This window comes from Mytilus trossulus, chromosome 4 (genome assembly GCF_036588685.1).
Source record: "Mytilus trossulus isolate FHL-02 chromosome 4, PNRI_Mtr1.1.1.hap1, whole genome shotgun sequence".
NCBI lineage: Eukaryota > Metazoa > Mollusca > Bivalvia > Mytilida > Mytilidae > Mytilus > Mytilus trossulus.
The window spans coordinates 51666902-51693822 of NC_086376.1; the positions used below are offsets into that span (position 1 = coordinate 51666902).

The 26921-nt window shown below is 32.0% G+C and overlaps 1 protein-coding gene across 2 annotated transcripts; it reads left to right on the plus strand.

The window, feature by feature from the left end:
- The first annotated feature begins 248 nt into the window (after window positions 1-248).
- Window positions 249-2758, plus strand: LOC134713991 (uncharacterized). Of its 2 annotated transcripts, XR_010106456.1 has the most exons (3): window positions 249-596; window positions 1823-1930; window positions 2417-2758. XR_010106456.1 is itself a non-coding variant. In XM_063575250.1 (2 exons), the coding sequence occupies exons 1-2, from the start codon at window positions 1775-1777 to the stop codon at window positions 2750-2752; spliced, it is 492 nt and encodes a 163-aa protein (XP_063431320.1). In that variant the 5' UTR covers window positions 1708-1774; the 3' UTR covers window positions 2753-2758. The 2 variants fall into 2 exon arrangements, 1 of the variants encoding a protein (XP_063431320.1); XM_063575250.1 differs by lacking the exon at window positions 249-596 and having other exon boundaries at window positions 1708-1930.
- Window positions 2759-26921: the final 24163 nt, after the last annotated feature.

Below are 26921 nucleotides of genomic sequence, written 5' to 3' on the forward strand. Positions count from 1 at the left end.
CATGTGTGTTAAAGAGAAATTGTAATTAACACTGTGGCCCGGAATAACACGTTGAAGTGTTAAAATGTATTGATAGATGTAAGTCTAAATTTTTTGTTTCAGCACATTGAAGTACATTGTATGTTTTTTGTAGAACACTTGTTTACGATGATTTAATATGTATTCAATACTATCGTTTTTTAGTTTTATTTTAAAAATTTCATTAAATAATTTAGAAAAATGAAAAAAAACATCATTAACGAATCCAACAGAGTCAAGAACCAATTATCTTCTTTGTACACATAAAGATTTAGCAAAATTAGGCATATCTAATCTTAATATGACATTAATTGAAAACGTAATTATTCAGAAACCAACTATTGGGATAAGAACAAATTAATCTTTAACACGGATGTGAAAACAGCATGCACACAGATTAACACACCCATTAATCTCTTCTGAATTAGCACGTGACAGGATGCTGAAATTTTACCGCCTTTTTCGAAACGCTCCATCTTTTCAAAAGTTGGAATCACAACTAGAATAGTCAGAAAGTGGTCAACACGTCAAAGAAAACAAGCAAACACAGATTTAAATACAACTTTATCAACTAAAATGTAAGTATTTCCTTTTATATATAATTCTGTGTGATGCTTGCCTGTCTAGAGACAATAACATGAAATCTCTGAGTCTTGGCATGACAAGTTCAAAGAGTTGCCGCGCGTTTCCATCACATGTGATGCCGGATGGCTTGATAGTGGTTAATACATATATCCCTATCTTTTGTTAAATACTTATATAATCAAAATAACTTTTTTATCATTTGTGATGGCTTTTATTCTTATAATTTGGAGTTAAAAAGGATTCAACTTAGTTAATTATAATAAACATGATAAAAGGGGGGGGGGGGGGGGTGTCACGTGTTCTCACCAGACAGTGCAGACTTTCAACAGTTCAAAAAACAAAGCATGGGCATATCTTTTGTGTTCTTTCAATACCTGTTACATTTAATGGATTTATCATGTGTGTGTCATATATTTAGAGACGGTTATGCAAACTGAAAATTATATTTACTGACAAGTATCACTTTTTAAACACATTAATCCCATTTTTATGGCACACTGGTGGATTGAGAAGCTAGTGTGAATAAAAAATGTTTGTGTAAAGAATTCTATAAGATCTACATTTTATCCATTTTTCATTTATATAATTTGTTTTAAACAAGTCAGTATTAATTATTGTACAAATGTATACATGTACCTGTAATACTTTGTAACACAGATTTGGAACAATACAATATTAATTATGCTATTGAAAGAGTTTCATGGTTCTTTTGTATTACAAAATATTATGAGGTTATTAAAATGTCTCAATTTACTGTCTTAAATGACTTCAATACTTTGCATTTGCATTTATACATAAGTGATAGGTAGTCTTTTATATAAAGTAATAGTTACACATCTTATGCATCTGAAGTATTTTTTTAATATGTAAAAAAATAAAATGAAGTTAAATGCGTAAAGTATTGATGCATCTAAGTACATGTTTTTGACACATTTAATTTAAACCGTTACTGGTGGTTTGAAGCCATACATTGTATACAGTTTTACCTACATGTAAAAGTTTTTGATGGAGTACTATTGTCCTATGTGTGTTTACACTACAAGATCTCATAAAGATTTCTGCATTCATTTTGTACGAGTACACAAACATGACCCCATGTTTATCATACACTGTCAAATAGGCCAATGTGCTTTCAGTACAAAGGTTTGGAATAATAAGTAAACATGTTATCATGTTGCAAAAGAAATTTTCATTTATTCTATTTAATATTTCTTCACAGGAAACAGAGACAGAAAAGAGTATTGCTCTTGTAAAAGGGTTAGAAAACAATGTTAACAGAAAGAAGGGGAAAGGGATTAAATCCAAGTCATGCATTAAAGTTGTAAAGGTATATTCAATTAAACAGTATTTTGGTAGATTAATTTGTAACAGTTTAAACAGATAAAACTCTGATATTGGTACAAGAAACTGATACTTTTAATTAAGATAGTGGTAGTAATGAATTCAATAGCTCTTTTGTCAAGATGTGTGTATAGTTACACAAAAAAAAACTGCTTGTGATAATTGACATTAGAATTGGCTTTTTTACATTAATGAAACTTATATTCAAAATGATTACATGAATAACCTCAAAACATAGACCAAATTCGAATTTGGGTGGCATCACTTTTATTGTTCTAGATTTATGGCCCTTTTTAAATTATATGCAAGTGGAGGCATCTGTGTCGCATGGACACATTGTCTATTTATTTTTATAAAATATTATGCATGAAATAAATAAGTGAAAAGTTAATTATTAAATTTTTGTACAAGGACCAATTATTGTATTCATCACTGAAGTTCATAAAAAAATAATTGACTGGTTTTTTTTCAGAATGTGCAGAAAATAGATTCCCTTCCCATAAAACACTTGGAAACGGAAGAGGAAGAGGCTCCGTATGTAGTGGTCTTCCTTGACCAGGAGGGAAATACCTTATGTTCACACGTAATTGGAGATGGCAGGAAAATAATAGGACAAACATTAAATGTGTTGGACTCATTACTGTTACTAATTGCAGTTTATTATGTTTTTGATTTGGATTATCCCGAAATTTATTCCCAGACACTGGGGATTTTACAACAGTGGGCTATTGGGGATCAATATACCCAGCAAAAATCAAGCAATTGGATAAAATTCTCTGACGTGTTGTCAAGAAATAAAAATGAGTAAAAACTATACAGATGGTTATTATGTTTTATTAAGAATTCACACTTAAGGAAACTTTCAGAATTCCAGAGTACCTGAGATGACCATGGTTTATATTTAGTGCTGTTTCTGTCTTCAATGCCTTATCTATGATAGTAGATGGCATTATTTCTTTTCAGACTGTCAATCCATTCATTTGTCTGTCCTGAATCTTGTAAAACATTTTGGTGAAGTTAGTTTAGAAGTTAGTTTAGAGTGAAGTAGTAGTAGTAGTCATATCAACTTGAGTGTTAATGATTAACATTTTAACATGTTAAATAAGTGTTTCCAGGAAGGTGTTAATAATAGTGTTAAATCATTAACACTTGTTTTTACAGTGATGTTGACGGGTTAACCGTTTAAGTCCTTTTCTGTAATACACTGGATTGCTTTTTTATACAATTTTGCCTCCAGCATCAATGAAGAGACATCAATGAATTGTTAAAATGAACGTCTGGTGCAGTAAAACTGTAACCATCTTTGCTATTTATTGGACAACAGATATTACTGCATGAAGAGCTAGTTGAGTGCACTGCCATAACAATATAAATCTGGAACACTAAGATGGAATGTCGAAAGGTTAGGTAAATATTCTTTTGATGGTACTTACAGATTAGCTAAGCAAAAAGGAGAGACCAACTGTTCCATTTGTTTAACTTACTTTGTACTATGATGTAACGAACAAGTGTTGTCAAAATATACAACCTCTGGAAATAGCAAACAACAGATAAAGTCAACATTCAAAACCTTTAACGAAATTCATTTCATGTTACAATAAACTATGTACCTAATGGGGATAATAAAAATCCAAAAAGACAAAATATTACAAAAGAATTGGGATTCGTCTTTAGATCTTTTTTCTGGTTTCTATTTGATTGGCAAAGCACTCAAAATAACTTATTTGTTTGGCTCTCAATGTATATTTTGACTAAACGTGTTAACGTAGAGAACATTAATTTGCTTTGTACAGGTCATATGTTGAAGGACAGTTAATTTATTTATTGCAAATTTAACAAAAATATTTACACAGATCAATTGTTTTATTCTTTTTCAAATTCTTTCAAGTTCTTTCTTTCTTTAATAATCTTTCGAACAGATGCAACCTTTCAAAAATAAGAAGTAACGTGTATCAACGAAAGACTTTATTGCCTATATAATTAGCTAATAAATTAACCGAAAATTTAGGTTCAATGATACCATATGTCGAATGTCTGTCTTCATATAGTCGTTTAAAAAAGAGTTTTCACTAAGTTACAAAGTGGAGTGAATATTAATTCGTTTTGCCAAAAAAACGTCAAAAATTATGAGAAAGGGGTTATTTTGATACAGAGCAATCTGACAGATAAGAGTAACCAATTAGAAGTATAATAAGATGGAAATGAAGACACATTTGTTTTGCTTATTAAAAAAAATTTATGAACGGAAATTCATATTTTGATACAATTACACTTATGATGTTGTCAGTGCCGTTACATACCTATATTCAAAAACAAAATGAAACAAAAAACGAAAAACCAAACTCCAATGTAAATTCAAATCGAAAAGTCCTTTATCTAATGTCAAAATCAAAAGCTCAAACACATCAAACGAATGGAAAACAAAGTTCTACTGTTGTCTGTTCTATGGTCGGGTTGTTGTCTCTTTGTCACATTCCCCATTTCCATTCTCAATTTTATTGTCATATTTCTGACATTCCCTTATGTAGAAAATAGTGAACGAAACCTCTTTTATAGCTAGCTGAACCTCTCACATGTATGACATTCGCATTAAATTCATATTGATAATCATGTGTGAGCAAAACAAACAGAAACATAGGTAAAGGTTTCAAACATTTGAGTATAGCAGTACTCGAACGAGGGAATTTCTCAGATTTACTGTTCAAGGTAAAGTTAATTGAAACCATGAAGAACTTATGATTCACTAACAATCAAACCCTTATCAAATGATATGTTTTTGTATGTGGGATTAAATGAGAGCTAATGTATTCCTTCTTCATTTATCGGACACTCGTAGTCTTGCTATTTACCTACACAAAAACTATTATTTGAAGCTTTGTCTGCAGGAATAACAGCATATGTATCGTGAAAAGATGAAAGAAATTTCGCAACTTTTTTGTCTTTGAATACAGACTTTTGTGGATCATTTACACTGTTTTCAACTTTTGAATTCGACGTTTATTGAAAGACCTAATAGCTTACGCCATTTTCACGAGATGTGCAGTTTAACACCTTCTCGTTCAGTCAATAATCTGGCATAGTCCTCAATAGGGGTCATAGTTATTTTGATGTTATGGTTCCAAATGATATGTTGATGTTCTCTGAACTTAGGACCATGATATATCACCTTTCGAAGATGTTAATGCTGAATTATGTTAGATTTCCAGTGATGTAAAAGGGGGACGAGAGATACCAAAGGGACAGTCAAACTCATAAATCTAAAACAAACTGACAACGCCATGGCTAAAAATGAAAAAGACAAACAGAAAAACAATAGTACAAAAAAAGTTTGTTATTTCCCTAAATCAAGGCCCTGCAATGCTTGCTTATAGTTTTATACTTTATGTCCAATGGTTTCGTTGTAACTGTAGGATTTTGAAAAGAAAGTTGGAATTTTATTAGATGTTACCTCTTTGTAATGAAAAATGTTGCTGGTGTTGATAGCATTGATTCCTTTATTAAAATTGAGAATGGAAATGGGGAATGTGTCAAAGAGACAACAACCCGACCGTAGAAAAAAAACAACAGCAGAAAGTCACCAACAGGTCTTTAATGTAGCGAGAAATTCCCGCACCCGGATGCGTCCTTCAGCTGGCCCCTAAACAAATATATACTAGTTCAGTGAAAATGAACGCCATACTAATTTCCAAATTGTACACAAGAAACTAAAATAAAAATAGTACAAGACTAACAAAGGCCAGAGGCTCCTGACTTGAGACAGGCGCAAAAATGCGGCGGGGTTAAACATTTTTGTGAGATCTCAACCCTCCCCCTATACCTCTAGCCAATGTAGATAAGTAAACGATTAGAACACTGAACTGGAAATAATTTGCTATTTTCATCATGTAATTTCAAATTTTTATCCTGTAATGGCTCTGATCAATCTTTTTTTCTCGCAGTTGTTATATGATAGTCCATTTTTATGTATATTTGCGTTGGTTTTTGTTGCAGCTCAGTGTTACTGTTGGTCCGTTGTTTTCCTCTTCTATGTGATCACGGTGTTTCCCTCGGTTTTAGTTTGTAACCCGGATTTGTGAGCGCTAAGTAGATTTATAAATATTGAACAGTCAGAGGCATACTACTGTTGCTTTTACTGCTTACTGGTTCAACTAGGATTTAAAGTAAAGAAACATTAAGAAAATGCATAATTTGGAAAATTGGTTCAATATTCCCGAGGGTCAGTGTACGTGGTTCTGTAATTTTATTGATACCACCTTAAAACTATACAAACATGTGTCGTGTTTGGACTTGCATATAACGTTAAAGAAATCCAAGTGGAAATACCACCAAAAAGGTTAGAAGCAAAACACTCAATCTCCAAAATTTTCTCAGTCCAAATAGGATAATAGTTTCCATGTGCGAATTTGGATAAAGAAAACAATTCTGAACATGGTATATACAGTAAAAGGTATGTTGACATTTGAGTAAATGTAAAGTATAATCTATTTAAACATTCCTTCATTAACATATTGCATATGCCAATCGACATTGACATGAATGGAGAATGTGATATGAATATCTAGATATTAACAATTAGTGTTGGTTGCGAACACAACTCCTCGACAAGAAAAGGATAATTTCAGCTTCCAAGTTGTATCTTCCATTTTTATGCAACAGCATCCAAGAAATACCTGGATATTGAGAAATCCCGCAGTTGTTAAGATATATCAGGTTGCGTTTCCTATGATTTACTTGATAGAGGGCGTCTGTTTACAATGAAGCTATTGTACCTAGAGTTTCAAGTGTTAAATTTTAAAGTTTTGCGAACAAGGTTAAGGGTCTATTGATCGTTATAGAATATCTGTGTCACGCGTGACTACGGCTATTTTTTATTTGTTGTTATCACATACTCGCCTTTATGTCCTCGATTATGATGTTATTGGATGACACTTGTCACCGAATCTGTACTAATCATAACAAAACGACGAGTACCATATGTGGAGCATTATCTGCTTATCATTAAGAAAACGCTGGACTATTTGGTCGATATTATAATCGATGAGTTTGGCGGATTGAAATTCCAACCTTCAATAAAATAAAAACCATCTTGCAGGATTCTGTTATATTTCTTTCATATATTTATGATCATCTTATTTAAGACCCCGTTCACACTAGGTAATTTTTATCGATTTAAACTAGACCGGTTCACTTAATATCGGGTTAAGGGCTAATGTGAACGCTTTGAATCTATCTTCAATCAGTCTAAACTAAAACACCAAAAGAGGTAGTTTAGTTTGAATCGATCTAAAGTAAACTGGTCTTACTTTTAATGTGAACGCAAAGATCGGTTTAAACTAGTACGATTGATTCGAAAATAACGTATGCGCATGTACATGTATAGCGTCAAAACTATCTCAGAGGTTCGTTGTTTTATCCATATTTCTCTGTTAAGAGACCTTTAAAACAAACTGAAAACATGTTGTTTTCGCTGTAGCATAGATTTGCGAAATCTGTGTCTTCTTTTCTTATGATTTATTTTCTTGGCAGGAACCGTAGTATTTCCGGCGTTGGTTGTAACTTCGTTGCTCCAGTTATTATTTTTCAAAATTAAAGAAAACTGCAATAGCCAGTATCAAAAATTTTAACTTTTGATTCAAGAGAAACAATAACTTTATTTACTTTTTTTTCAAGTGTGTTTATCAGTGTATTTGATGAATCAGTTCTGTATTTATACACAATGTTTACAGTTTTACGGGTAAAAATGATAGATCGATTGCGTTTTTGATTGTAATGTAAACGCAGTGGTTCAGATAAGACCGATAGGGACACAGGTGCTTGAGGACACCGGGATCCTGTATGAGCCCCATATAGTCCCTCCCCCTTATTATCATAAATCTCAGATTTTTCGATATATATCACTTATTTGTACCATATGTATAATATTATACCATATTTTAAAACTAAAATATGCATGTTTACTATCAACGTGAATCTCGACTATAGAGCGAAGCGAAAGGTTGCCGCCAACTTCGTTTCAAGAAATTGGGGCAACGGCCAGAAAAAATTGTTTGAAAATGTAATAAAATTTCACTTACCGGTTAAATCAACGAGTCCTTGCTCTTCCCAGATGATTTTCTTTATTAAATATGGATATCCCTAAGTAATAAAATACCGTTTAAACACTTTTGTTCCATTTTTTCTGCAAGTGATGTAGCTTTTTTTTCTCCATTCAACTTCGATCAACGGAAGTAACAATACAACGACATCTGTGTGGTCTTTAGCTTAATAAGGATAAATCCACATGTAACCGCGAGAAATTAGATAGGTACCGGGGTACATGCAGGGAGATAATAAATTTTCGAAAATCTTTTTCTACCCCAGAACTCAATTTCCCGATTTAATTTTAAATTAAAATATATTTCCCATAACTAAATTTAATAATTCGGTAAAATGCTTTTATACTTGCAATTTTTATTGAATGATCAAAACATCATCCAGGCTAAAGTGAAATAATTTTTAGAATATTTTTGACAAAACACTTTTTCTTTTAGGCAAGTGGTGTAAGGGGTATAGGCAAGGAAATTTAAACACAAAAGATGAAAACAGACACAAAAATGTTGCACGAAAAAAGAATATTGAATGTTAGTAAATGAAGCATTTTTCATGGAATTGGTTAAGCACAGCTGTACGAAGATTTTGTTTATGGACGTCAAACGTTTTAAATGTATGCCAAAAAATGAACTTTCATAAAAAAAAAGCAAAAAAAAGAGCAAATTTCATTTTTAATACACACTCTATAAATATCAACGATAAATGCATACACTTTATCTTTGTAACACCACTGTATTTTTCCCTTTGAGAATATTTAGAATTGTTTATTGCTATAGATGTTGCATTATGCATGTCATTTTTTGTATTAATTGAAATAATATTCAAATCATTATAAATTAGACAAGCATTATATTGTGGGATTTCCTTTTCTCTTTAAATATATGACCTCAGACAAAAGAAGTAATTTATTCCAGTCAAAATTGGGGCATTTTCATCCAAGATCATGATAAGAGCTTTTATGTTTCTGTCGATGATCTACAGTTACTGTAGTGTTTGTCAATTTAAGGATTGCAAATATGCAGGTTTTTTTCCTAAGACTTCAATTGCAACTGTTTCAACTATACACGATGTCTTGCAGAACAATTTTGTTAACTGAGCTGTACACACAGTACCCACTGTAATTTCGAATGCCTGCTAATTTTGTTTTGGGCTTAAATCCAGCAATAAACCACATCTCTAAATTTTATGAATATGTTAGAATGTTGAATTTGATATTTGTTTTTAGTCATCAATTTGATACTGTTGCAAAAATGGAAATGCTTAAACCCTTTTGGTGCATAAATCATCTAAACTACTAAACATATTGATAATGAACAAACCCAATAACGTTTAGAATCCTGATGACATCGATTGAGCGAATAAACTAAATCCATCCATACATGATCTTTGGTTCCACATATTCATGTTTTATTCATTTTTTTTTCTAGATTAGACATCAATGAAGTTCATACACAGCGTGACGCTGTGAGTTTGAGAATGCGATATATAATAGTATGTTTTTGGTTAATAGTTCATAACATAATGCTATATTTTTATTGTAAATAATGGGAAGGTCACCATTCACAACAATATCAAAATGAAAAAAAATCTATGTAAGTGATTTAAAAGAGATTTCTCGATGTTATGAAATATGACTTTCGATGTTCAAGTTTTGCAGAAGAGAAGCAGAAAATATCAAAGGAATAGTCATGAGAAAATAAAACCAACAACAGTCTACAAAACACAACACAGAAAATAAAAACTGAGTAACATAAACCCCACAAAAAACTCGAAGTTATCTCATATGCGGAGATCATGCTCCACATGTGGCACCAGTCGTGTTGCTCGTGAAATAACAAAAACGGTGATACGTTCATATGCGAAAAGTCATATTTGAAGAAAAACGGACGGGATTTTGGTTTCGAACATTTTGCGATTCAAAACAATGGTTTCAACGGGTTTATGATATTATTAAGTATAGGATAACACAGCGATTAGATTAGTCCATGAAATAGATTTTATTAGCAAGAGATTAGATTCAAGATATTGCTTATATTACATTATGAAGTCTTTTTATGTTGGTGATATCAATTTAAATTGAGCCAGAGTATGTACAATCTGTTTGCAGTACCGAAATGATGACGACGAATGGCTGTTTAAAATTCAGAGGCAAATTAAATGCGTATTTATGAGAAACACATAATAATGGGATATACATATGTATCCAGCTTTGTAATAGACTGACATCTGAGTCGGATTGTTATGCGATAGTCTAGTAGGTATATGAAAACATGTCAACCATTAAAACACATCATTCTGATTCCGATCTGACCGGAAGTTTAAACGCATTATTTGAATCATGAATACTCAATATATCAGGAGTTCAATTTCATGATGATGAAAACACAGCAAGGCGCCTGTCACACTTAGAAAGTAGTTTTGTGCTTAAAATATGCCAATTTGTCTGAAAATGCGCGAAAAATGACCAACACATTCACAACAAAAACACGCGTCTGGTGTAAACACAAAATTTAAACCTGGTATCTATGATGAGTTTACCGTCCAATTGAACATTTTTAAGATACTGTATGATATGAATCTTAGAACTGAAAAAAAAACCACTTTTAAAGTAACACTGTTTTCCTTTTTTAACCCTTTAAGAAAATGACATTATAACGCATCATAGAAAAAAAGCAATTTCAAATTGTTCCTAGACTGGTCATGAAAAGAAATATTCATTTATAATTTTGTATTTATTTATAAATACATATATATGGATTAACAATACATCATCTATTGATAAATGCAGAAGATGATTATGTTTAATAAAGCATGATAGCAGACGATCTGAAATTCTTAGGTCAATATTTATATAAAAGGATGACATGATTCATCTAACAACATCACGAAGATCATGTCAATGTGTATGTGTTGGTTGTTTGCGTGTAGATATGATAACTTACAATAACGATAATTTCACATGAAATATTTGTATAATTTAATCAATGTCGTCAAAGTATATCCTTCTATTACATATGAAATGACCACATTAACTTTTCGTCCGAAACGTTCAGAATTTCCCTATGAAACAGGATTACAAGAGTACATAAATACTTTCTACACTGATTTTAAAAGCAGAGCTGATGCCACGATAATTATTCAAACTGAATAGAAGTTATCTTGTAGTGAAAAAAAAACCTCTGTACTCTCTAAGATTATTTCTTACAAAGTTGCATTAAAAATATAATTGCTAAAATGTGTTAACAACAAAGTTAACAACACAATAATGCAGAGCAGTTACATGTAGCTATCTGAATAGCATGAATACGAATCAAAATACCATGTACTGATACTTATATTTATCAAAGATACCAGGATTATAATTTAGTGTGCCAGACGCGCGTTTCGTCTACATAAGACTCATCAGTGACGCTCATATAAAAATAGCCATAAAGCCAAACAAATACAAAGTTGAAGAGCATTAAGGATCCAAAATCTCAAAAAGTTGTGCAAAATAAGGCTAAGGTAATCTATGCCTGGGATAAGAAAATCCTTAGTTTTTCGAAAAATCCAAGGTTTTTTAAGCCGGAAATTTATAAAAATGACCACATAATTGATATTCATGTCAACACCGAAGTGCTGACTACTGGGCTGGTGATACTCTCGGGGACGAAACGTCCACCAGCAGAGGCATCGACCCAGTAGTGTAAATATAATTTAGTACGCCAGACGCGCGTTTCGTCTAAATAAGACTCACCAGTGACGCTCATATCAAAATAGTAATAAAGCCAAACACATACAAAGTTGAAGAGCATTGAGGATCCAAAATCTCAAAAAGTTGTGCCAAATAAGGCTAAGGTAATCTATGCCTGGGATAAGAAAATCCTTAGTTTTTCGAATAATCCAAGGTTTTGTAAGCAGGAAATTTATAAAAATGACCACATAATTGATATTCATGTCAACACCGAAGTGCTGACTACTGGGCTGATGATACTCTCGGGGACGAAACGTCCACCAGCAGAGGCATCGACCCAGTAGTGTAAATATAATTTAGTACGCCAGACGCGCGTTTCGTCTAAATAAGACTCACCAGTGACGCTCATATCAAAATAGTAATAAAGCCAAACACATACAAAGTTGAAGAGCATTGAGGATCACAAATTCCAAAAATTTGTGCCAAATACGGCTAACCTAATTTATGCCTATGCGCGTCTGTCGTAAATATAAAATTTTGATCCTGGTATCTATGATATGTCTATTTGGGCTACTTGCGTTTTCAAATGAATTAGAAATACAGGAGGAGGTAGTATACGGACTTTATGTTTGCCCCATTACGTCTTCAGTATTTTGTTTTTACTTTAAATTTTAATAACCGAGCATCTTTATATAACAATTTGTAGTAAAAAATCTGTTTGCATCAGGCGGATAGCTTAAGATTATAAAGCCCCATTTCCAGCAATGCTATTTTTAGCAATTATCTCCTTAATTAGCGTTTTTAATAAACTAATTATGGGAAAACTGCTATAAATCATGTGTTTCTTTATCTAATACTTTCTCCTATTTATTTGTATTGTATTCCTGTAATATTATGTTGTCATTTCAATGTTATATTTAACATTGCCATTAAAGGGAAACTTCGCAAAAAAAATCAAAAATTGATATTATGTCCATTCTGTATAAAAATGCTCAAATTTATAAATATTAAAGTTTTATTCCGCTAGCTAAGAGATCACCATCGATTTTAAATTTTGAGTATCAGTTCTTTGCGTTCCGCCATTTTGTTATCTTGTCCAAATAAAAATCACGATATGTCTATAAACCACAAAGAAACAAAACTACAGTAACCGATGTAGTCGTAATTACGTGTCGATATCTTGTCAATCGTACGGTTGTTTTATCTGACTAACTAACTTGATTCGGAAAATGTTCTTATTTTTTTTATAACCATATAGTCTGTTATTTTTAAACTGTTAATATTGGAATTAGTTAAAAAGTCAAAGTTCAAATCATAAATAAGTGTTCCGTGAAAATTGTTTTTGAAAATCTAATTCGTTCATAATTCTTTAAAGTAATATACTTTATTCAAATAAATTAGGATCTTCGCTCCACTGATCACCCGCATGGCTTAAGGTATTACTCCCAAAGACATTGTGAGGGGTGTAAGGTGACACGTCCAGGTATTCAAGCGATTTCCTGTCGGGCTTGCAAGTTCATGCATCGTTTCACTTCTGTAGGTATTGATCAGTGTACACGGCCGATAACTTATAACTTTCCATTTTGAACTATCAGGTGCATGTATAATATACATCTCTGTCTTGCGTGTCCGAAAGTGATATAATATACTAGTCATTACTTAACTCATACGCTTGTTTATAAATAAAATTACTGGTGTAAAGAATATTATTTATAAAAAAAAAAATGATAACAAAAAAAAAATTAAAAAAAAATGAAAATATACAAATATACGTATTTTTTCTAAGGGTTAATTTGGGAAAATCAGAGACATATAATTGTATTATATGTCTCTGGGAAAATGTAATATTTACTCAGTGTCAATATAGTAAATGACATAGTTGGATCATTCCAGAAATGTTGATTAAAAAAATGTGCGAACTTGTCGACGATTCGTTTATACGCCCGGATAGAAAGTTACGGAACTACAGCGCAATTTGAAATATATACATGTATACATTGAACATAAGAAAGAAACATACATTTTGTGCAAATTGGGGTAAAAGTTTTGTAAATAGACTAGTCCACGTATACCAACAGTATGTAATCATCCAATTCGATAGACTATTGTATACCAAAAGAAGAAGAAGAAGAAGAGGACCAATTTGATTTAAATACAGGTCTATCTATAACTTGCTTTGGTTCATCGAAGTTATGAACATAGTAAAATCACAGATTTATATATCAATTAGATTGTTCTCGAATAATGAAAGAAATTCGTCATCACCACAATTGTTCCGACATATGCAACTGGACGTACACTAATAATCCCCGAGGGATGTGAATATTTTCTAGGAAAGCTATTGAGTATTAAAGTTTCAAATCATTTTCGGGATTTGCTTTCTTTCTTGATATTCAATGTTCACCTTATCAATCCGAAAATACATTAATTAAAAATAAATTTATAACTTTTTGTGTTGTCTACAAAAATAATTCGAATATATACGTTTAACATAGAAAATTTATCTCATGAATATGTACAATTGAACGTATGTGCGTTTTATCTTCTTATTATCGGATGGTTATTAGATAAAGCATAAGTCATCGGCGCGCTTACGATTACGTTAAAATATGATTAAACACCAAGACTTTTAATGATTGTATTTTAAATCCCGGCATGCAAAAACCAGGAGAAAACGTCACGACCTACAGGAAGTAGTTAACATTTTTTCATTAAATATTGAATTTCTCCTTTATTACTGCACATATAGCGATAAAACTTTGTGAATATATATATTATGTCATAATGAACATATTTAAACCATAAGTAAAAAATCGTGAATTTTCCCTTTAAAGTGCGAGGTTTGGCATGCCACAAAACCAGGTTCAACCCACCATTTATATCTATAAAAATGTCCTGTACCAAGTCAGGAAAATGGCCATTGTTATGTCATAGTTCATTCTGTGTGTGTAACATTTAAACGTTGTGTCTCCGTTGTGTCGTTTGTTTTCTCTTATATTTGATTGTGAATTCACATTACTATAAGACATGTCACGGTACTTACTATCCCAAATTCATGTACTTGGTTTTGATGTTATAGTTGTTATGCTCATCGGATTTTGTCTACTACTTAGTCCGTTTATGTGTGTGTTATGTCGTTGTTCTCTTATATTTAATGCGTTTCCCTCAGTTTAAGTTTGTTACCCCAATTTTGTTTTTTGTCCATAGATTTACGAGTTTTGAACAGCGGTATACCACTGTTGCCTTTATCTATTGTCTTATTTGAGCGTGAGATCTATATGTGATTTTACCGCACTTAAATATATATGGTCTTACGATTAAGCAGAAAATTTTCCGCAATTTTGGTCAAAATAAAAAAAAAATCTGACCTATAATCATTAAATTTGAGGACAAATTTGTGCTTGCATGAACATTTATTCATAGCTCTTTCCAAGAGAAAAATATATTAATGATATAATAATCAATCACAGATAGCCAGCTTTTTTCATCTCTATGTCCATGTTCCCTTCACAAATGGCTGCGCCCATGTAACTTTTATTTAGTATATTATAACCTTAAACTCAAATGCATGTGAATGACAAGATCTCAAAGTGTGGACACTGTGGTATTTAAGCACTTTACTTATTGATTGATTCAAGTTTGAAGGGCCTTCAGAAAATATTTTAGTAAAATGCAAATATATTAGTACAACTATTGTCTTGTGATTATTTCTGCTATTTCAACGATGTTAATTGATAGGCTTATAGTTTAAGGCATTGCTTTTGTTGTTAGGAATTTATTGGTAAACTTCTGTACGTCTGTTTGTTACACATACATATCAAGAGACTGTTTGACATAAATATGTCATACTTGTAAGCATTATCTTAATCGTTCTATGGCGCCATTTTATATGAGTTATGATACTTCGACAATTTGTTCTTTTATTGTAACAACAACACATTGCAAATGTCTCAAAGACACCTCTAGTAATAAAAGGGTTGGTTGTCATCATTTGTGGTTTTACGGGAGTTGTGGGACTGATGTTTTTAAGTATTGTATAATTGACACCTTGTGATGAAAACTTATCTGAAACCGTGGGATTGTTTGACATTATGTGTAGTTAATAATATTATACCTTCATTTTTTTGTATAGTAATGGGATTTGTTGGACTTTCACTACTGTACCACAATTACACATTGTGATTACTACATTCTGCATGACAATCTTGTATGCCTTGTCAATTCTTGAATTGAGCAAACCTAGCTTTGTCCAGAATCCTCATACATGTATATATAAAGGGTTCAACTTCTTGAAATACCTAGGTTTGCTTCAGTATTCAGTAGTCAGTATGCTGGAGTTTCTTATCGACAACATATTTGTTGAGTTTGGAGGTAGACTTTTCCAACAAGTTGTCGGAATTCCTATGGGAACAAACTGTGCGCCTCTTCTTGCCGACCTCTTCTTATTTTCATATGAATTGGAGTTCCTCCAGACACTTGTCAAAAACAAGAGGATCAAAGAAGCCAGATTATTTAATTTCACTTTCAGATATATTGATGATGTTCTTTCCTTAAACAATCCGAACTTTTCTGATTGGGTTCCATTAATATATCCCCCAGAACTCGAGATTAAAGAAACAACAGACACGGCTTCCTCCGCCTCATTTTTAGACTTATATCTCGAATTTGACTTACACAGTCATCTCAGTACCAGAATCTATGACAAACGAGACGATTTTAATTTCGAAATTATAAATTTCCCCCCACCTTAGTAGCAATATACCAACTTCACCTGCGTATGGGATATATATTTCTCAACTTATTCGATATTCAAGAGCTTGCAGCCCCTACTCAGACTTTGTAAAACGTCATCAGTGTCTGAGTAGAAAGTTGATGGACCAGGGGTATGTCAAAGAACATCGTCCTTTTTCTAAAAAAGTTCATCGGAAGGTACCAAGACCTTGTTGATAAATATTCCGTATCAACTTCTCAAATAATACACGATGGTCTTGATGTATAGATTCTGCGTACTGATGTTGTGTATCATCTTAACAACATGTTTTATTGTTCTTTTATTTGTTTTTGCTCTATTATTAAGATTACTTTTACTGTTGAATGGTTTTATGTGATATCCGTTTGACGTGGCTCGGTACTTATACATCTCGTCAATGTGTTTGTATTGGCTTTAATTTTTTGGTGATTTGTTTTGTATATGTGACTCTTTGTATTTCTTTTGTGCTTATAACGTGACTCTGTACTTTAAAAGATCCCGTCAGTATGATATTTGTCTATAAATATGTCATTATGATATATTTCTATTATGAATTACTATATACGTTGAACCACAAACGTCAAAATCAATCAATGGCGTAGTGGAATTAACAATTTTTGGATTCTCATAAATTCTATGTATAACTTTTGGACTAGTTTGAATCTCGGTCTATTTCTGTAATTTATTCTTACATACTTTTGATATTTTAACCCTGTATGCGTACATTGCCTATGAAAATTTTAAAATTGTTTGTATGCACATTGAACGACAAATTTATGTGACGTATATAATTTTTCTGACGTCAGACACTCTAATCAATCCATGCGTTCTTAGACAGTAGATGTTTTTGTGTCCTGTTAAATTATTCCTTTTAAAAGTTTTGGATTCTCATAAATTCTATGTATAACTTTTTTGACTAGTTTGAATCTCGGTCTATTTCTGTAATTTATTCTTACATACTTTTGATTTTTTAACCCTGTATGCGTTCATTGCCTATGTAAATTTTAAAATTGTTTCTAATCCTGGTACTTTTGATAACTATTGTATGCACATTGAACGACAAATTTATGTGACGTATATAATTTTTCTGACGTCAGACACTCAAATCAATCCATGTGTTCGTAGATATTAGATGGTTTTTGTGTCCTGTTAAATTGTTATACGATGATGACTGATGTACCCATATTTTGACTATTTTATTAATTGTGACTGTTTATTTAACGCATCATGTAAATGTAGCGGAATTTGACGAGACTGTTATTAAAGTGAGAGGGTTAGCGCTATAGAACCAGGTTTAATCCACCATTTTCTACATTTGAAAATGCCTGTACCAAGTCAGGAATATGACAGTTCTTGTCCATTCGTTTTTGATACGTTTTGTTTTTTGAATTTGCCATGTGATTATGGACTTTCCAAATTGATTTTCCTCTGAGTTCAGTATTTTTGTGATTTTACCTAAAGCTACACATAAAAAATTGGCAGTGCTCTATCGTTTGGCGTTAAGATAAACCAGTTAATCCGAAGCGCTCGTGCATATTCTAATTTTTCATTTCTCAGATTTCATTATCAGAGTTACCTCCTTACAACACATAAAATGGTTCATGAGGGTTAAGAAAAAGAAATTGACTAAGTATAAGTTGTATTGCCACCATCACGATTATTGACCGATTCAATGTGACGGTTTCTCAACGCCCTTATGACATGTATTCGCGGTCTATGATATTTAAATAAACGTATAGTCGTCTGGTTTGTAATTTAATCGATTGTGTTTTTTTTTCTCTCAATTGTTACAATGTGTTTGAGTGTAAGATTCACATGGCAGGTGAAGCATTCATAGCAGGAAACGCTTACCCTTGATCCTTTAGGAGTTCATGTGATTCCTGAGTTATTGTTTGATATCTTGATGTGTTTCTTTATAATATATCTGTAAGATTTGAACATTGGTAAAATTCCTGTTTTGATCGGTTATTTATTTTTGTAAACTAAGAGGACAGATTATTCCTTTTCTGCACTATTGAAGCAAGATTTTTCCTTTTCATTAAAGCAAGGGACTGATTATTCATTTTCACAACTATATTTTTGATATTCGAAAACATACAATTTTTAAATGATTTGTTTATTATTAATAATACATATAATATGGTCACGTCATTATGTACCATTTAATTAGATTAACCACCTTCCTCTGCAGAAATGAATCTTTTAAATTCCAACGGCATATACATGTATTGCATACATACATAGTATTAAAGTTTATTTATAACTAGGCACTTTTAAATGTATTGACAAACATACTACGCCAAGCGGAGCGAGACAAAAACATTTTTTGAAGGGTTTTGGAGCCACTGAAGGACCAAGAAGCTATAAAACAAATGATGCAAAATCATGCTTTCTGGGTGTTCTGGAGACCCTTTCATAATCTGAAAATGAAGTTTTGTTTTAATAATATTTTGGTCTCAAAGCAAAATGTATAAAATCAGTGTAAGACTGAAGTTTCTAGGGACAACAACAAAAGACCAATGTGCACAATAAAGCAAAAATGGAATTCACATAGTTAAGTCTGTGGCTGATGGTTTTTTTAAACTCATGATCAAGTTCATAACAAAACTACTAAATTACAAAAGAAATGCTTTTCAGACATTTCAAGTATATTCAAATAATATTTATACCTTTGTTATTAAAAAATTTGGGAAGTGTTTCCCGATTTTTTTTTTGGGAAAAAGGTGAATTTATGAGGAATCTGGTGCCATCTCATACTTTCGATTAGACCTGCTGAGTTATTTATTGTCTATACATTGCAAGTCAGGTAATTTATTTTCAAACTAAAACAGAACAAACCATTTATTTTTGTGATTATCAAGGCTGAGTTATTTATTTTCGAAATCCTCCTCCCCCCCCCCTTTTGCCCCCCCCCCCGGATATCAAATGGTCGTCCCCTTAGCTTCATGTTCTGCTAAAAAGATGATGCACAGTTACTTTATCGTTTAACAGTTACATCTGAAAAAAAGACAGTTGAAGTAGTTTCTGAAGTAATATTTACGAGGATTTCGATATGATAACGTGATCTTGCAACAATATTGTGTTTTCTTATTGGAATTCCTTTTCTCCAAAAGATTTGGGAGTATAAAATAGTTTACACGATCAATTGATCGTTTCCTTACGTTTCGGAACTACCATTACAAATTATAAAATGACTGTAACATATATATTTATAATCAGACTAAGAATTTTAGCGATAACTAGCCGTTAAAGTTCTATGTTGTTGAATCCTTCCGCTAGATTGCTTTTTAAAATAAAAATAAAAAATAAAAAAAAATCTGACCTATAATCATTAAATTTGAGGACAAATTTGTGCTTGCATGAACATTTATTCATAGCTCTTTCCAAGAGAAAAATATATTAATGATATAATAATCAATCACAGATAGCCAGCTTTTTTCATCTCTATGTCCATGTTCCCTTCACAAATGGCTGCGCCCATGTAACTTTTATTTAGTATATTATAACCTTAAACTCAAATGCATGTGAATGACAAGATCTCAAAGTGTGGACACTGTGGTATTTAAGCACTTTACTTATTGATTGATTCAAGTTTGAAGGGCCTTCAGAAAATATTTTAGTAAAATGCAAATATATTAGTACAACTATTGTCTTGTGATTATTTCTGCTATTTCAACGATGTTATTTGATAGGCTTATAGTTTAAGGCATTGCTTTTGTTGTTAGGAATTTATTGGTAAACTTCTGTACGTCTGTTTGTTACACATACATATCAAGAGACTGTTTGACATAAATATGTCATACTTGTAAGCATTATCTTAATCGTTCTATGGCGCCATTTTATATGAGTTATGATACTTCGACAATTTGTTCTTTTATTGTAACAACAACACATTGCAAATGTCTCAAAGACACCTCTAGTAATAAAAGGGTTGGTTGTCATCATTTGTGGTTTTACGGGAGTTGTGGGACTGATGTTTTTAAGTATTGTATAATTGACACCTTGTGATGAAAACTTATCTGAAACCGTGGGATTGTTTGACATTATGTGTAGTTAATAATATTATACCTTCATTTTTTTGTATAGTAATGGGATTTGTTGGACTTTCACTACTGTACCACAATTACACATTGTGATTACTACATTCTGCATGACAATCTTGTATGCCTTGTCAATTCTTGAATTGAGCAAACCTAGCTTTGTCCAGAATCCTCATACATGTATATATAAAGAGTTCAACTTCTTGAAATACCTAGGTTTGCTTCAGTATTCAGTAGTCAGTATGCTGGAGTTTCTTATCGACAACATATTTGTTGAGTTTGGAGGTAGACTTTTCCAACAAGTTGTCGGAATTCCTATGGGAACAAACTGTGCGCCTCTTCTTGCCGACCTCTTCTTATTTTCATATGAATCGGAGTTCCTCCAGACACTTGTCAAAAACAAGAGGATCAAAGAAGCCAGATTATTTAATTTCACTCTCAGATATATTGATGATTTTCTTTCCTTAAACAATCCGAACTTTTCTGATTGGGTTCCATTAATATATCCCCCAGAACTCGAGATTAAAGAAACAACAGACACGGCTTCCTCCGCCTCATTTTTAGACTTATATCTCGAATTTGACTTACACAGTCATCTCAGTACCAGAATCTATGACAAACGAGACGATTTTAATTTCGAAATTATAAATTTCCCCCACCTTAGTAGCAATATACCAACTTCACCTGCGTATGGGATATATATTTCTCAACTTATTCGATATTCAAGAGCTTGCAGCTCCTACTCAGACTTTGTAAAACGTCATCAGTGTCTGAGTAGAAAGTTGATGGACCAGGGGTATGTCAAAGAACATCGTCCTTTTTCTAAAACAGTTCATCGGAAGGTACCAAGACCTTGTTGATAAATATTCCGTATCAACTTCTCAAATAATACACGATGGTCTTGATGTATAGATTCTGCGTACTGATGTTGTGTATCATCTTAACAACATGTTTTATTGTTCTTTTATTTGTTTTTGCTCTATTATTAAGATTACTTTTACTGTTGAATGGTTTTATGTGATATCCGTTTGACGTGGCTCGGTACTTATACATCTCGTCAATGTGTTTGTATTGGCTTTCATTTTTTGGTGATTTGTTTTGTATATGTGACTCTTTGTATTTCTTTTGTGCTTATAACGTGACTCTGTACTTTAAAAGATCCCGTCAGTATGATATTTGTCTATAAATATGTCATTATGATATATTTCTATTATGAATTACTATATACGTTGAACCACAAACGTCAAAATCAATCAATGGCGTAGTGGAATTAACAATTTTTGGATTCTCATAAATTCTATGTATAACTTTTGGACTAGTTTGAATCTCGGTCTATTTCTGTAATTTATTCTTACATACTTTTGATATTTTAACCCTGTATGCGTACATTGCCTATGAAAATTTTAAAATTGTTTGTATGCACATTGAACGACAAATTTATGTGACGTATATAATTTTTCTGACGTCAGACACTCTAATCAATCCATGCGTTCTTAGACAGTAGATGTTTTTGTGTCCTGTTAAATTATTCCTTTTAAAAATTTTGGATTCTCATAAATTCTATGTATAACTTTTTTGACTAGTTTGAATCTCGGTCTATTTCTGTAATTTATTCTTACATACTTTTGATTTTTTAACCCTGTATGCGTTCATTGCCTATGTAAATTTTAAAATTGTTTCTAATCCTGGTACTTTTGATAACTATTGTATGCACATTGAACGACAAATGTATGTGACGTATATAATTTTTCTGACGTCAGACACTCAAATCAATCCATGTGTTCGTAGATATTAGATGGTTTTTGTGTCCTGTTAAGTTGTTATACGATGATGACTGATGTACCCATATTTTGACTATTTTATTAATTGTGACTGTTTATTTAACGCATCATGTAAATGTAGCGGAATTTGACGAGACTGTTATTAAAGTGAGAGGGTTAGCGCTATAGAACCAGGTTTAATCCACCATTTTCTACATTTGAAAATGCCTGTACCAAGTCAGGAATATGACAGTTCTTGATACGTTTTGTTTTTTGAATTTGCCATGTGATTATGGACTTTCCAAATTGATTTTCCTCTGAGTTCAGTATTTTTGTGATTTTACCTAAAGCTACACATAAAAAATTGGCAGTGCTCTATCGTTTGGCGTTAAGATAAACCAGTTAATCCGAAGCGCTCGTGCATATTCTAATTTTTAATTTCTCAGATTTCATTATCAGAGTTACCTCCTTACAACACATAAAATGGTTCATGAGGGTTAAGAAAAAGAAATTGACTAAGTATAAGTTGTATTGCCACCATCACGATTATTGACCGATTCAATGTGACGGTTTCTCAACGCCCTTATGACATGTATTCGCGGTCTATGATATTTAAATAAACGTATAGTCGTCTGGTTTGTAATTTAATCGATTGTGTTTTTTTTCTCTCAATTGTTACAATGTGTTTGAGTGTAAGATTCACATGGCAGGTGAAGCATTCATAGCAGGAAACGCTTACCCTTGATCCTTTAGGAGTTCATGTGATTCCTGAGTTATTGTTTGATATCTTGATGTGTTTCTTTATAATATATCTGTAAGATTTGAACATTGGTAAAATTCCTGTTTTGATCGGTTATTTATTTTTGTAAACTAAGAGGACAGATTATTCCTTTTCTGCACTATTGAAGCAAGATTTTTCCTTTTCATTAAAGCAAGGGACTGATTATTCATTTTCACAACTATATTTTTGATATTCGAAAACATACAATTTTTAAATGATTTGTTTATTATTAATAATACATATAATATGGTCACGTCATTATGTACCATTTAATTAGATTAACCACCTTCCTCTGCAGAAATGAATCTTTTAAATTCCAACGGCATATACATGTATTGCATACATACATAGTATTAAAGTTTATTTATAACTAGGCACTTTTAAATGTATTGACAAACATACTACGCCAAGCGGAGCGAGACAAAAAACATTTTTTGAAGGGTTTTGGAGCCACTGAAGGACCAAGAAGCTATAAAACAAATGATGCAAAATCATGCTTTCTGGGTGTTCTGGAGACCCTTTCATAATCTGAAAATGAAGTTTTGTTTTAATAATATTTTGGTCTCAAAGCAAAATGTATAAAATCAGTGTAAGACTGAAGTTTCTAGGGACAACAACAAAAGACCAATGTGCACAATAAAGCAAAAATGGAATTCACATAGTTAAGTCTGTGGCTGATGGTTTTTTTTAAACTCATGATCAAGTTCATAACAAAACTACTAAATTACAAAAGAAATGCTTTTCAGACATTTCAAGTATATTCAAATAATATTTATACCTTTGTTATTAAAAAATTTGGGAAGTGTTTCCCGATTTTTTTTTGGGAAAAAGGTGAATTTATCAGGAATCTGGTGCCATCTCATACTTTCGATTAGACCTGCTGAGTTATTTATTGTCTATACATTGCAAGTCAGGTAATTTATTTTCAAACTAAAACAGAACAAACCATTTATTTTTGTGATTATCAAGGCTGAGTTATTTATTTTCGAAATCCTCCTGCCCCCCCCCTTTTTGCCCCCCCCCCCAGGATATCAAATGGTCGTCCCCTTAGCTTCATGTTCTGCTAAAAAGATGATGCACAGTTACTTTATCGTTTAACAGTTACATCTGAAAAAAAGACAGTTGAAGTAGTTTCTGAAGTAATATTTACGAGGATTTCGATATGATAACGTGATCTTGCAACAATATTGTGTTTTCTTATTGGAATTCCTTTTCTCCAAAAGATTTGGGAGTATAAAATAGTTTACACGATCAATTGATCGTTTCCTTACGTTTCGGAACTACCATTACAAATTATAAAATGACTGTAACATATATATTTATAATCAGACTAAGAATTTTAGCGATAACTAGCCGTTAAAGTTCTATGTTGTTGAATCCTTCCGCTAGATTGCTTTTTAATTACAGGAAATAAGAATAAAGCAAAACAGTATTGAAAATGACAGCAGAATTAAAAAGAATATTATTATAGATTATTTAAATCTTTCAAATATCTGCCAAATTTCCTTAATTGAGAAAATATCTCCAAGCAAAACTTGCAATATTACATATCTACAAACTATAGGGATCTACAAGGCATGCATGCTACATAGTTTTTAAAGTGAATATTTGCCTGATTTGCATACCTATTTTCAATTATCAATCTTTTATTTTTTTCGCTTTTGAGAACAAAGAAAGACTTTTTTATGATATTCATTATGTTGCCTTTCTAATGATCAGTTTCGTGTAATGTGCATCTATAATATGATGAACATATGCTATTTTGTGTAGCAAGTCATCTAGTGGAACTTTTGATGAGGTAAATTAAGTAAACAGTAGTTTTCCGATTTTTAAATCTCATCAATCGATTAAATTATAAGTATGGAACATACACTGGAGGAATCGCATGAACTTTATGGATCGAAAACTACTGTGCACTACCAGTAAGCGTCTCTTATTTGACATTCATAACTTGCCACGCCATTCCACGCTCTTTCACAATCGGAGTTAGGACACAAGTGGTAAAATAGGGAGGTGAGATATTCTTCACCAAAAGTGGTGGTATATATAAGAAGATGAAGTATGATTGCCAATGAGACAACTCTCCATCCAAGTCACAATTTGTAAAAGTAAAGCATTATAGGTCAAGGCGGCTGTCTTCAACACGGAGCCTTGGATCACACCGAACAGCAAGCTATTAAGGACCTAAAAATGATTAGTGTAAAACCATTCTACAGAAAAACCAACGGTATAATCTAAATTAAAAAAAAAAACAAACACATAAACAAACGACAACAACTAAACAGCAGGTTCCTGACTTAGGACAAGTGTAAAAAATGCAGCGTGTTCATTATTAAAGTCATATCGACCTGGGATCTACAATATATCGTTACGTGATAATACATTGCAGCTTTTCTTTTGATGAAAGACTGCAAAATGTCAGTTTCAAAATCTTAATGTCAATGGCCAAATGGATATCAAATAATGTCATGACTCCAATTATCGGCTGTAAATAATTATCAAAGGTATCATGCCAATAACTTGATACGCCAGATACGCGTTTCGTTTAAATAAGACTAATCAGTGACGCTCGAATTCAAAAAAGTTAAAAAGGCCAAATAAAGTACGAAGTTGAAGAGTATTGAGGACCGAAATTCTTCAAAGTTTTGCCAAATATAGCTAAGGTATTATATATTCCTGAGGTAGAAAAGCCTTAGTATTTCAAAAATTCCAAAAGTTATTGTATAAATTTAGATATCTTTGCTAAAATGATTTTTCTTCATCATTTAGTAATGAGATGAATGTTTGCTTATAATCCTGGTACTTTTGATAACTATTTGCTTAGCGTGCAATCTTCTATGTTTTCATGCATCGGGTATTGCCATATTGATGATAATGGGTTAATGTGTATACAATACCTTCAAGCAACCTTATCAAATAATTGGCCAATAATTATATTTGTTATCACTGCATGAAATGATTAGTTTAAGGAATCAATAAACTACTTGAAAACTAGTTGTAAGTTCCGAGTTTATTATTTTCCTGGTAGTTTATTGGTCAAGTAAACGCTATATTTAATAGTAGTTTACAAATAGTTTACTGGATGCAGTAAGTTCACGAATCGACACCTGATTTACTGTCCAGTATTTTTCAAATTTATTGAAGTTTAATAGACATACAACTTCAAATTTAATGTAGAGGATACCTGTATAACATGATTTACTACAAATTAAAGTCAAAGATATTCCAAACAGGAAGCTGTTTACTGTGGTTTTAATTCTGATTAAACATCGAGTTGCAAATTTAATACAACAATAAACTTTCATTTAATGCAAATTGAAATCAGATTCAACTCCATGTTTAAAGATTTAATGTGTGATATAACTAGATTTACTTCAAATTGAAACTCGTTTTGACTCCATATGCTATAAACAAATATGTGTATTATTCGTGTTTGTTGCACTAAATATATGCCAATTGATCTGCAAATGCACTACAGAATATATAAATATATGTGGTATTATTGCCAATGAGACAACTATCCACAAAAGACCAACATGACACAAACATTAAAAACTATAGGTAACCGTACGGCCTTCAACAATGAACAAAGCCCATACCGCATAGTCAGCAAAAATTCGCCAGTATTACAAATGAAGCCATAATTGTTCAACCTAAGTTACCTCAACCAATAATTCGAATCAAAGACTCATGATTGCCTCAAAATATGAGATAATAACAGTGAGAGAAACAAGCTGTCTGTAATGGAGACTTTGCCTGACTAAAGCGAAAACCTGAATAAAAAAACAATTGTATAACGTATTAACTAAATTTATTCTTTATTTTCAATTTACAAATACATGACATATGAAAGAACTAACATTCCTTTCTATAATGATTTAAA

What these genes read in the sequence shown, in the direction of transcription:
- LOC134713991 (XM_063575250.1), top strand. Translation starts at nt 1,775, where the DNA reads ATGTTGCAAAAGAAATTTTCATTTATTCTATTTAATATTTCTTCACAG. An exon ending in CATGCATTAAAGTTGTAAAG is followed by an intron (nt 1,931 to 2,416) that starts GTATATTCAATT and finishes GTTTTTTTTCAG; the next exon opens with AATGTGCAGAAAATAGATTC.